Source organism: Miscanthus floridulus, chromosome 2 (genome assembly GCF_019320115.1).
Source record: "Miscanthus floridulus cultivar M001 chromosome 2, ASM1932011v1, whole genome shotgun sequence".
Taxonomy (NCBI): Eukaryota; Viridiplantae; Streptophyta; class Magnoliopsida; order Poales; family Poaceae; genus Miscanthus; species Miscanthus floridulus.
In genome coordinates, this window is record NC_089581.1 from 166,789,664 (window position 1) to 166,803,022 (window position 13,359).

The window sequence follows — 13,359 nt, forward strand, 5'->3', positions numbered from 1 at the left end:
CTGGTGGAAGACGAGCACCTCCGTAAGCATGTTATTTCAGACGGTTTTGCCACATAGGTGCAGCAGCAACCAGGAAGCTGAAGCTGATTGAAGATGAATATCAGCATATGCTACCACAACCACCGGTACAGTTCTGATCTCCTGATTGCTTCACGAGAACGAGAAATGAAGGCAAAACAAAGTTTCTAAGGATGAAGTCCAATTACTGTAGATGGAAAAGCTTCCACAAGATGTCGTGGTACATAACTCATCTCCATGGCGTTCAGCATTATTGGTAGAAGTATTGGCATTAGAAAAGCTTCCGCGAGAAGATGTTTATTGAATCTGTTCATATCAAGACGGTTTATTTTACAGGGAAAGATGGAGTTTCGTTCCTCTACAGTTTAACATATATAGGGGTAAAAGAAATTATATTGATAGTTTGGTCCAACATTCCTCCTTGGCAACTCGCCCTTGTCCCTTTACTGTGAAAGATTTTTTTCTTTTTTTTTAGCGTGAGAGCCAATTTATCTCGTCATCACCAGCATGATGCAGCTTTCTGAATGAAAAGCATTCTTCATGTAAGTTAGGCTACTGCATTTGAAGTGGTGTTTTACCCTAGGGAAATTGAAGTTGAATCTTATTTGAACTATCTCATGTGACCACTATGTGGAATGCGGGAATTTCATAGGAATCGTAAGAAATTTCATAAGAATCAGTTCAATTTCGCAGGAAAACACAAGAACGGGAAAAAAATCACGTGTTCCAAACAGAGCCTAACCAAAGCAGATCCATACATCCATTATATATGGAACTATCTCATGTAACCACTAAGGCCTTGTTTGGATCTCTATAGACTAGTATTTGTCTGCTAATAATTATCCTTTTTGGATCCAAATAGGTATAGATAATAGATTAGCTAATTGATAGATGTACCTTTCGATAACAACTATCCCGATCAAATCAGAAAATGAGTTATTAGCCAGCTAACAATACAGAATAATAGGGCCTAATCAAGTCGGGCCACACAATTCTAAGTTTGAATAGGTTACAAAAATAAAATTTATATTTTTAAATAGTTTTATTATGAAATATAGTCTACGATTAATCGAGTGGTACTTTTTATGCATAAAAATATTAATAGTTTTTTCATATACACTATGTGGTTAAATTTGGGATCGTTTGCGTCAGTAAGCGGGGTCACACTATTTGGGATTGTTTGCTTTGTAGAGGAACCTGAATGATCGAGGGCTGTTCTTTTCTGAGAGAAAAAAAAAACCCCAACAATGTCAATCTATAAATATTACCTTAGAGATAATTTTCATGATATCAGGTGGACCTTATCTTTTCCACTAGTCGCCTCCAGCAATGATTCGATGTATGCCTGATGGTGACTTGGTGAGTGAGTGATGAGAAAATAAAAAATGTCAAATGCTCGAGTGAGTAGCTGTGAGACGGAGACTCGGCGAGGAGCTGAACAGAACAGACGGTCGGCCAATCGATGATGCTCTTCGCGGCGTCAAACAAGCAATGGGCCGGACGCGATGCGAAGCCCGATAATACAACACGGCCCAGTTTTGCGCTCATCGCTCTGGTTGCCCGCCCGCAGCCGCTGCGTTTGCTGGAGAGGGAAAGCGTTAGCAGCAGTTTAGCACCACCTCGGCTACCGAGAGCGGAGCGCGGAGGGAGGGAGCTACAAAACAGGGGGCACGGCACCTGAGCAACTCATACCTTTCTCGGCCTTTTGGCTAAGATCAAGTGTAGTATCTGTTCTTATCAGTTTAATATCTGATACGTGGGCCATGTGTCCACTTCGATATTAAATTTATTTTTTGTGGGGGAGGGTCCACCACCAGTGGCTTGCCACTGGGGCCCTCGCACGTCGCCCAGCCGTTGCACTGCTGGCAAGGCCCGGCGCACCCCAACCAAAGCAAAGCAAATTTGTTACCTGGGTCTCCTCTTCGGCTTCGAGGCCTTATTTGTTTCCGTTTCCTGGTCGGTCCTCGATGGGCCTTATTTGTTTACTGGTAGGGTCTCTTGGTTTGTACTGAGCTTTGGGTCGTACCTTATACACTGGGAGGTGTTGCTGTTTTAAGGTCATGCCAATATTATTCCAACTAAGATCATGCCCGTGTTCCGATAAAAAAAAAAAGATCATGCCCGTGTTGCAAGTTGCAACGAGAATATAATGAGAATATAATACTGTTACATATTTTAAGTTTGAAGTTGTGTATATTGTTACAATATTTTAAGTTTGAAGTTGTGTATTATCCTTTGAGCGCCATTTCTTTGTACGATTGCCGTACTTCACTAGGTTACATTGGTAGCTGGGTTCCATGACACTCAGAATACACTTGCAATTCTAGACCCTTACAACACTTCATTATGTACAAAAATAAAAAAATACGATGAAAAATGAAAACGTATTCCAAAGATCATCCACTGTCATCAAGGAACAAAACATTGCTCCAAAACTTTGCTAAGTGCAAGTAAAATTCGAATGAGAAATCGTGTAACAGACCATAAATTTGGGTCGATGTATTTTCAGCCAAAAAAAAAGGCAAAGAGGGTTGAAATAAGAAGTGTCAGCATATATTTCTAACGTCCATGTACAATATGTTTTACCTTCAGTTTTAGATGTTTGGGAAAACAAATCTTATTGGGTACAATAATGGAAGAGATGGAACCAAAATGAACAGCTTGTTCAGAACCCGACTGTGCCCAAAACTCTCAACCAAAATTGTAACTACGTCAATTTTGCAGCAACAGTAACTCTAAAAAAATATGCAGCGACTATATGATAAACCAATATTCCCTAGTGGCAATGCCAGCACCCAATTTGTCCCTGCCTCCGCTCCTACATCTCTCCATTGCCTGCATCGCGAACTAATAATGTTTAAAAGCAAAACCATATCAGATTATGGCATGGTAGACTAAACTTTTAGAGTGTTTCTTGTTTGAGAGAAAAACATAAGTAGTATGTGCATGTAAGCTGCGAGATTCTAGTCTAAGAAGCATAAACCTATATTTAACAAGGATAAACCTAAATAAAATCTATAACTAAGTTATACATGATCCAATGAATATAAAAATTTTACTACAGTTTAAACATACAATTATTAGCTCACCATAAAAAAATCATCACAGTTGGACCATAGAAACTGCAGCTATGAATTATTCCATTTAATTATAGAAAAACATAGATCTAAAGCTACAATAAAAAATTTGTACTAAAGCATACCATATTATATGTTCACTGTGTAGATCTACTCATGTGGAGTCCAACAAAATTAGATTTTCTATTTTATGATTTTTCTGTGATTTACTATGATTTTTCAAAGATTCAGCCGAAATAAATAAAAAGGAAAAAGATAAAACCGCCTTCAAAACCGCTTATAACCGGACCAGGGAGGTAAGATGAACGGTTTTAAAAGTTGAGGGATGTGTTTTGCCCGATTTTGAAGTTTAGGAGAGGGAAAAGCGGATTTTCGCAAAAGTTGAGCAAGTTAATGTGAACTTTTTCCATCAACGAAAGATGCTTATCCTAAAAACTATCAGAGCCCTTTTTCTCCCCACCTGAAGGCCCGCCCAATAAGGCCCAGCAGTCCAAATTCTTCCTTACCGCAACCCCAGCAGGAGACATCAGCGGCCTGCGGGCAGCCCCTGCCGACGCCCGGTGAGGGAGTCAGGGTGCAGGCGCGTAGCGCCGCAGCTCGCTGCCCGCAGCAGCACTGCGGCAGGCGGCAGGCGGCAGCCGGGAGCCCGGGACCAGGAGTGCGCCAGCCGCCAGTCGCGGAGTCACCGCAGTGCCGGAGCAGCAGAGTAGCCAGCAGCGACGCGGCCCGCGCAGGCCGCAGCCCACAGGACGGTCCGAGCGGTGAGCGGCCAGCAGTCCAGCGTCCGACGGGTGAACTTCTCTGTCTCTCGATGTAAGTTCAAATTAAGTCTCTTGGCTTCCCAATTTTCCTTTCAATAAATTAGGGATTGCAATTTGTGAATCACTTGTAAACTGGAACGAGGAGAGCCTGAGTTTGCCTGCAAATTACATACTCCCCAAATTAGTCCCCTAGTCTAATTTACTATTTCCGGATTTAATTTTACGTCTCAAACATGAAGAGAAAAAGGAGTGCAACTATAGATTTGAGGGTTTTCTTGCAAAGGTCTCAAATATTAGGCTTTATGAGTTTATTAGGTTGCCAAAAAAAATTTTGACACCCTTTCAAATTTGAATAATCAAGCCTAGGGTCCACCACTGATGGCACCGAGAGGCGGACGTGCAGCGGCTAGTTCCGGTTCTGAGGATGAGGAAGAGGAGGCTGGGTTCTCTAGGAGCTACTTCCTGGCCAAGGAGAAGGAGCCATTATCTGGGAAGAAGCGTGCCCGTGCCGCCGCGGGCAAGCTCTCCGACCTCAACCTCGTCGACGAGCAGGTATAGTGCTGTCCCATCCCACACCCGCGGACCACATCCTCACCTTTAGCCGCCAGAATCCATGGGTATGATTGGCTAATTTGAGATATCTTGATTCTCTGCAGGTGTTGCGTGCATCCCTTGCAGAGATCCCTCCGAAGCACAAGGAAGAGGTGGAGGCTCTGACTAGAAGCTACAAGGACCAGTACCGCAACTGGCTGTTCGAACTAAGGTCTCTTCCCAAACCCGTAGTACTAATGCAACATTGGGATTGGTTTGGCCAATGTTATTGTTGTCGGTAGGGGTGAGTGAGTGATAGATGCATTTTTCTGATGTAGATGCGGTTTTGGTCTCCTGATGTATGGGTTTGGATCTAAGAAGCAATTGCTCGAGGATTTTGCCTCCACTACCTTGACTGATTTCACTGTCGTTGTAATCAATGGCTACCTTCCGTCCGTCAATTTGAAACAGGTATGGTCTTGTCTGCCCAATATTGTTCCCTGCAGTAGTTTGCAGGATTGTTTGTACTGCCCTGCTGCTGTTCAAATGCTTTGAAATCTTAAGCATGAGTCATGAAATGCATTGGAGTTCCAATCCATGTGGAAAAGGCAAAGTATACACGAAGAATGAATGCATGAACTTGTGATTCTAAGCTGATTATGCCAGTTTAATTTCTGTTTTGATGCTTGAATCTGCTTTAGCCTTTGTCTGAGGATAGGTTTCCAAATTTGAAGAACAGAAAACTCCGGATGTGGGCCTAAATAGTTTGGGACAGGAAACCCTGTGCACTCTAGAAGATGTGCTAGTCCTAAATATTTGTACTTTTTACATTTTCTTGATTCTTGAATGGTTAGCTTTTGCCTATTATTTTTCCTGGCTCGGATTGCTATTGAAAATCTGGGCTTATTTATGTGTACTGGTGAGGAAGTTTTACTGGGTTAATCTTTTTGTTAGATTCCCAAATCTGACACAAGTATATGCATGTGATTTGGATTCGTAACCATTTGAGTCAGAAAGTGCTTGTGGAGTTCTGTTTGATGTTATTCTCGTGAAGATTGCATAGCTCTGTACATCCTTTGAAAAGGACCATTAAGTTCTGGCATAATCTATTGCATTTTCAGATCTTAGCAACAATAGCTGAAATGTTCTGGGATCAAACAAAAGCTAAACGCAAGAGACAGCCAGGAACAAGGTCCCAGTTGTCACAACAGTTTCCGTCACAATCAACAGAGGACATCATCTCATTCCTAATGAGACAGACATCAGATGATGTGGATGATCGCGTGTGCCTTCTTATTCATAATGTTGACGGACCTGCTTTGCGTGATGCTGAATCACAACAGTGTCTAGCACAAATTTCTTGCTGCCCACAGGTCCGTGTTGTTGCATCAATAGACCATGTTAATGCCCCTTTATGTAAGTTCCTTGCACATGTAGCTTTATCCTTCCCTAGTGTATTTACTGTAAGAAGGGCGGGCCTGGTGCAAGCGGTAGAGTCTTACCGCCTGTGACCGGAAGGTCCCGGGTTCGAGTTGCGGTCTCCTCGCATTGCACAGGTGAGGGTAAGGCTTGCCACTAACACCCTTCCCCAGACCCCGCACAGAGTGGGAGCTCTCTGCACTGGGTACGCCCGTTTTTTTTAGTGTATTTACTGTAAAAGATATAATAAACTGAAACTACTGTAGTGTGGGACAAGAAGATGGTGCACAAACAGTTCAAGTGGAGCTGGTACCATGTCCCGACTTTTGCGCATTACAAAGTCGAAGGCGTGTTCTACCCATTGATCCTAGCTAGTGGTGGTCACGCCCAAACCACAAAAACTGCTCTCGTTGTTCTGCAGAGTCTGACACCGAATGCACAAAGTGTTTTCAGAGTTCTTGCTGAATATCAGTTGGCAAATGAGAAGGAGGAAGGTGAGTTTGTTGTGTATATGTTTTCCTGAAGAGTTGGAATGTTGCATACTGACTAAACTTACTTTGTTTCTCAGGTATGCCAGTCAGCAGTTTGTATACAAAATGCCGTGAGCGCTTTCTGGTAAGCAGTCAAGTGACATTGAATTCACACCTGACTGAGTTTAAAGATCATGATCTGGTTAAGATCAGGAAGCACTCTGATGGGCAAGATTGTCTCCGCATTCCTCTTGTTTCTGATGCACTGGAGAAATTGCTGCAAGAGTTGGCTTGACATTTTTCATGGATGAGTTGACTCAAGTATTCTAGTTTTCTCTGCTACGTGCAACTGAAGGATCTTCTCCTGCTTATAGGAAAATGTATTACCATGGAAAGAACTCAGATGAGCATGCCATCCTGTAACAGTACATGAATTATGTATCAATCGGATTCCGGAACTGAAAGCATGTTGCATTAAACGCTCTGCTATGTTTTGTTAGCTTAAACTCAAGAACCGTGATGAGTATGGAGCGTGGCAAAAGGTCTCCTGCATATGTATCTCAAATGATCAGCAGAAAAGTTATACCATATGAAGGTTTCTAAACTCTCGATACCAGAGTCTTTAGATAACCGAGTTCATATTTGATCCTCAAAATCTATCACCTCATTCAGCCACGTCGCCCCTTCTTTGCTTAGCGCATATTAGTCATGACCTTTCTCTTTAATTGAGCTTAAGATTAGCTACGAAATTTGTCGCACCTTCTGCTAGGAAAAACCAAGGTAAGGATTGAGCATTCGGCTTGCAAGGTCATCTATTAGGTAGGGCATCATACCTAAGCTACCTTGGTGCTATGTGTCGCATTTCTGGATGCAATGACAAAAAAAGCTACCTAATTAGCTACTTCTGTAAAAAAAAATTATGTTTGGGCAGTGCCCTGTTACTCTAAAAAATATATTTGAACAATTAAATGTTCCAAGGTTGAAAGCCATGTTTTTGGTTTTGGATAATTGAGACAACCAAGTGACTAACCTCTATCCTAGTAGTGTTGTAGATGAGATAGGTTATGTCCACATCCATGGTTGAGCAAGGACGACACAAATGGTGATGGTCACAAATGGTGATCAAGTGCTCGTATCTTGGAAAAGAAGAAAGAGAGAAACAAAATCCTATGGGCTCAAGGCAATAGTAAAGATAGAGTGTTTGTTTTACTGGTCAAGACGAATAGAGTGCGCGATCGGATTTAGGATAGATTGTTGTAACATTAAGAGGGGAACTCGAAGTTCAATATGGTTATTTAAGTGTCGCTAGGTGAATTGACTCCTTCGCATGTGCATTAGGACCTAGTGAGTGCTGCTCAATTTGGATAGTTCAACTTGCAGAGTTGTGGACATGATGTTGCACTGTGTTATGAAGCCTGACTCTGACATTCACGGCTATTCTCATGGCATGCTTTCATTGTCGCTTGGTTGATGAAGGGCTTCAACTATTGCAGCGCTTTCTGTCAGTTGTTGGTCTCGTCATAACTACTGAACAGTGTGCCCGCATTGTGGATTTGCTTGAACGTGATAGGAGGTTCGTGGAGGCCTTGGAATTTATCTGTCGGATGTCAGTGAGACCAAATGCAGTTGTCTGGGGGTGCTTTGGTGTCTGTAAGTAGGATGCATAACAATGTGTAATCTAGAAGGATTGCACTAGAGCATCCGGTTCAGGCGGAGCCACAGAATGCTGGAAATTCTATGACACTGTCAAACATTTATGCAAAGGCTAGGATGGTAGAGGAATGCAAAGAGTGAGGATGATGATTGACAGAGTAGAGTTAGGAAAACCTTCTGGACAAAGACTCCATGTATTCTCCAGAGTTCCACATATTTCAGAATTGGTTTCAACTGCTTTACCACTCACAAATCCTGTGTCACCATATGTGGAGCGCTAAAAGAATTTAGTGACCTGGAAGAAGTACCTTTGATTTCATATGATCGATGGTTAACACTGGTCGGTGAGTGTGGGGGATCGTGACGCCTAAGAGTGGGGGGTGAATTAGGCAACTTAAAATTCTAACTCTAAACTATGACATCTTTTTCTAACCCTAACAAAACCTATGTAAATAGATAAACTATCTAAATGTGTAACTACGGTTTTGTAAGTGTGTTGCTATCTCTACCACAAAAGGAGTAATACAATCAATGTAAATGCGGAAACTAAAGAGCAAGGTAGAGATACACAAATTGTCGTCGACGACTCCGGTATTTTTACCGAGGTATCGAGAAGCACGCAAGCTTCCCCCTAGTCCTCGTTGGAGCCCGTCGCAAGGAATCCCTCGCAAGGGCCAAGCTCCCGGTCAGGTAACTCCGTGGATAGCCTCGGCCCTTCCCCACGCGCAAGTGGGTCTCCGATGTGCCTTCCGGCAAGCCTCTCCTGGATGCTCTCCGCCGTCTTCACTATCAAGCTTCTGGTCGAAACGCCGCGGGCCTTGTTCCCTCCGATACACGGTGGCGGCCACACCACAAACGTGGTTGGTGTGATCTCACAAGACTACAAGCCCCTCTGATGTACAACAATGGTGCGCGCAAGCACCGAGTGGTAAGAGGTATGTAAACCTCACTAAATACTAGGCCTAAACCTAGAGCAAGCGCATAAGCGGTGGTCTAATCAACCTAAGCACTTCACAAAAAGCACCTATGCTAATCACCTAATGAATCACTAAGCACTATGCAAGTGAAGATCACTAAAATGGTGTATCAACACCCTTGATATGTTTCCTCAGCTCCACCATACTCAAATGGCCGGTTGGGGGTCTATTTATAAGCTCCACTGAGAAAGTAGCCGTTGAGGACGAAATTCTGCTTTTCTGCTACTAACCGGATGCTGAGGTCATCCTGATCGGACGCGTCTGGTCGTCCCGACCATTGGAGCCGCGATCCACTGATCGGACGCTGCCAGCGTCCGGTCACATACCACCGGACGTGTCCGGTCGCAGTATCGCCGCTCTGGAACCTTTCTGTACTCGACCGGACTCTGTTGTCCTAGGTCCGGTCGGTTTATCGCCAGCGTCCGGTCGTTGCTACTGACACCTGTTTACCGAGCCTCTTGATCGGAGCGTCCGGTCACTTTCTGCTAGCGTCCGGTCACTTCTGTGAGCTCGTTTCTTCGCGATCTTACGTTCGGCTTGGTTCCTATCTTCATACTTAGACTTTGCTTGATATCTTGGATCTTCCCTTGTGCTTCTAAGGTCTTGCTTAAGGTGTTGATCATCGGATCATCACGTCGCCTTCGTCCAAGCCACGTCTTGTACCCTATTGAACTATAAAACAACCACTTACAAATTCATTAGTACAATTTAGTTGTGTTGGTCATCAAAAACTAAAATTCAAAGTAAATGGGCCTAGGGTCCATTTTCCTTACAGTGAGTTTGGACGGCAGCAAGATAAACCAAATTCTGCAATTAGTGATCTGAAGTCACTCGAAGTGCCCATGTTTTGTTGGTAATTTCGTATGCCTACATGTGCTGCTATTGTACAGCGTAGGTTGTAACACCATCAGTGTTATATTGTACAGTTTTTTTTTCTAAAATCATATCATGAGCATCATGTTTATGTATTATTGCATGTGGTAAAATGAGAAATTAAATTTTATTACACTAATTCTCAATTTGAGTTCTAATTTATTCCTTGTCCAAATACTCTCCAGCACAACTCAACTCGCTATTGTCATCCTGATCCAACTCCATCTCTCGCTATTCATCTTCTTCCTAATTCCTAGAGCGCGCACAAGGCACACTGCTCTGCTTAGCCCGCGCAGCACGCGCACAGCGACGATCGACCGTAGCAACAGCATCGCACACGCTACGCATTAATCTCACTCACAAGCTCGGCCCGCTGAGCACGGCGCCCGTTCGCTGGTCTGCAAACGCAGCTCAGGCACCCTTTCCACGCGTCAGCACTGCAGCATCACAGAATATTGTAGCACAAAGTAAACACGGTTCACTGTGTCTTGCACGTCTCGCACTGGCCACTGTAGCAAACACTATTCACCATAGAAAACAGTGTTCACCGTAGAAAACATTGTTCATCCGAGCAGCACGTCGTGCACAAGCAGTGCTTTATTATCTTTAAGCAAGCTAGTTAGCCACTAACCTTACGACGCGTCGATGTCGCGCTTTCGCTTCTCCCGCCTATAAAAAGGGCGACACCGAGCTCGCCGCCATCCTGCGCCGCTGCTCGCTCCTCTCGCCTCTCCAGTGTGTGTGTCTCTCTCTCTCTGAGCTCCAGCTCGCCCTGTCGATCTCCCTCTCCGAGCTATAATCGACCGAGGTAGCTAACCTGCAAGGATTCCTTCATTTTCCTTCTCAAATATTTCTAGACTCACAGCTAGGTGCAAGTCAACAAGTCCAATAGCATGATTAGCCTCCTCCAATAATATAATTTCTTCATCTCTAGAGCTCATTTGAATTTATTTATTTATTCCTAAGAGTGGGGTGAATTAGGCAACTTAAAATTCTAACTCTAAACTATGGCCTCTTTTTCTAACCCTAGCAAAACCTATATAAATAGATAAACTATCTAAATATGCAACTACGGTTTTGCTAGTGTGTTGCTATCTCTACCGCAAAAGGAGTAATACAGTCAATATAAATACGGAAGCTAAAGAGCAAGGTAGAGATATGTAAACTTCCGTCGACGACTCTAGTATTTTTACCGAGATATCGAGAAGCACGCAAGCTTTCCCATAGTCCTCGTTGGAGCCCCTCGCAAGGGCCAAGCTTCCGATCGAGTAACTCGGTGGATAGCCTCGGGCCTTCCCCCACGCGTAAGTGGGTCTCCGATGTGCCTTCCGGCAAGCCTCTCGCGGATGCTCCCCGCCGTCTTCACTATCAAGTTTCCGGCCGAAACGCCGCGGACCTTGTTCCCTCCGGTACACGGTGGCAGCCATACCACAAACACGGTTGGTGTGATCTCGCAAGACTACAAGCCCCTCCGATGTACAACAATAATGCGCGCAAGCACCGAGTGGTGAGAGGTATGCAAACCTCACTAAACACTAGGCCTAAACCTAGAGCAAGCGCATAAGCGGTGGTCTAATCAACCTAAGCACTTCGCAAAGCACCTACGCTAATCACCTAATGAATCACTAAGCACTATGCAAGTGGAGATCACTAAAATAGTGTATCAACACCCTTGATATGTTTCCTCAGCTCCACCATACTCAAATGGCCGGTAGGGGGGTCTATTTATAAGACCCACTGCGAAAGTAGCCGTTGGGGACGAAATCTCACTTTTCTGCTACTGACCGGATGCTGAGGTCGTCCTGATCGGACGCGTCCGGTCGTCCCGACCGTTGGAGCCGCGATCCACTGAACGGACGCTGCCAGCGTCCAGTCATATGCCACCAGACATGTCCGGTCGTAGTATCGCCGCTCTGAAACCTTTCTGTACTCGACCAGACTCTGCTATCCTGCGTCCGGTCGGTTTGCCGCTAGCGTCCGGTCGTTGCTACTGATGCCTATTTACCGAGCCTCTTGATCGGAGCGTTCGGTCACTTTCTGCCAGCGTCCGGTCACTTATGTGAGCTTGTTTCTTCGTGATCTTGCGTTAGGCTTGGTTCCTATTTTCATACTTGGATTTTACTTGATATCTTGGATTTTCCCTTGTGCTTCTAAGATCTTGTTTAAGGTGTTGATCATCGAATTATCACGCCATCTTCGTCCAAGCCACGTCTTGCACCCTATTGAACTATAAAACAACCACTTACAAATTCATTAGTCCAATTTGGTTGTGTTGGTCATCAAACACCAAAATCCAAAGTAAATGGGCCTAGGGTCCATTTTCCTTACAGTGAATTTGGACTGCAGCAAGATAAACCAAATTCTGCAATTAGTGATATGAAGTCACTCGAAGTGACCATGTTTTGATGGTAATTTCGCATGCCTACATGTGCTGCTATTGTACAGCATAGGTTGTAACACCCTCGGTGTTACACTGTACAGTTTTTGCTAAAATCATATCATGAGCATCATGTTTATGTATTATTGCATGTGGTAAAATGAGAAATTAAATTTTATTACACTAATTCTTAATTTGAGCTCTAATTTATTCCTTGTCCAAATACTCTCCAGCACAGCTCAACTCACTATTGTCATCCTGATCCAACTCCATCTCTCGCTATTCATCTTCTTCCTAATTCCCAGAGCACTGCACAAGGCACCCTGCTCTGCTTAGCCTGTGCAGTACGCGCACAGCGACGACCGACCGTAGCAACAACATCGCACACTGCTACGCATTAATCTCACTCACAAGCTCGGCCCTGTTGAGCACGGTGCTCGCTTGCTGCTCTACAAACGTAGCTCAGGCACCCTTTCCACGCGTCAGCACTGCAGCATCACATAATACTGTAGCACGAAGTAAACACGGTTCACTGCATCTTGCACGTCTTGCACGTCTCGCACTGGTCACTGCAGCAAACACTGTTCACAATAGAAAACGTTGTTCACCATAGAAAACATTGTTCACCACAGAAAACTATTGTTCATCCGAGCAGCACGTCGTGCACAAGCAGTGCTTTATTACCTTTAAGCAAGCTAGTTAGCCACTAACCTTACGACGCGTTGCTATCGCGCTTTCACTTCTCTCGCCTATAAAAAGGGCGACACCGAGCTCGCCGCCGTCCTACGCCGCTGCTCGCTCCTCTCGCCTCTCCAGTCTCTCTCTCTCTCTCCAAGCTCTAGCTCGTCCTGTCGATCTCCCTCTCCAAGCTATAATCGACCGAGGTAGCTAACCTACAAGGATTCCTTCATTTTCCTTCTCCATTATTTCTAGACTCACAGCTAGGTGCAAGTCAACAAGTCCAATAGCATGATTAGCCTCCTCCAATAATATCATTTCTTCATCTCTAGAGCTCATTTGAATTTATTTATTTATTCCTAAGAGTGGGGGTAAATTAGGCAACTTAAAATTCTAACTCTAAACTATGGCCTCTTTTTCTAACCCTAGCAAAACCTATGTAAATAGATAAACTATCTAAATGTGCAACTATGGTTTTGCTAGTGTGTTGCTATCTCTACCGCAAAAGGAGTAATACAATCAATA

The 13,359-nt window shown here is 44.1% G+C and overlaps 1 protein-coding gene and 1 non-coding gene across 3 annotated transcripts; both read left to right on the forward strand.

The window, feature by feature from the left end:
* The first annotated feature begins 1,706 nt into the window (after window positions 1-1,706).
* On the forward strand, window positions 1,707-1,904 carry LOC136540941 (U2 spliceosomal RNA). Its single transcript, XR_010780058.1, has one exon. It is a non-coding gene; the product is annotated as a U2 spliceosomal RNA (small nuclear RNA).
* Window positions 1,905-3,184: 1,280 nt separating this feature from the next.
* Window positions 3,185-6,802, forward strand: LOC136535599 (origin of replication complex subunit 2-like). Of its 2 annotated transcripts, none has more exons than XM_066527914.1 (7): window positions 3,185-3,908; window positions 4,223-4,408; window positions 4,513-4,619; window positions 4,726-4,858; window positions 5,509-5,803; window positions 6,073-6,300; window positions 6,375-6,802. In XM_066527914.1, exons 2-7 carry the CDS (start codon window positions 4,235-4,237, stop codon window positions 6,569-6,571), a joined length of 1,134 nt encoding a protein of 377 aa, XP_066384011.1. In that variant the 5' UTR covers window positions 3,185-3,908; window positions 4,223-4,234; the 3' UTR covers window positions 6,572-6,802. The 2 variants fall into 2 exon arrangements, with proteins under 2 accessions (XP_066384011.1, XP_066384010.1); XM_066527913.1 differs by having other exon boundaries at window positions 3,193-3,908; window positions 4,218-4,408.
* The last annotated feature ends 6,557 nt before the right edge of the window (window positions 6,803-13,359 follow it).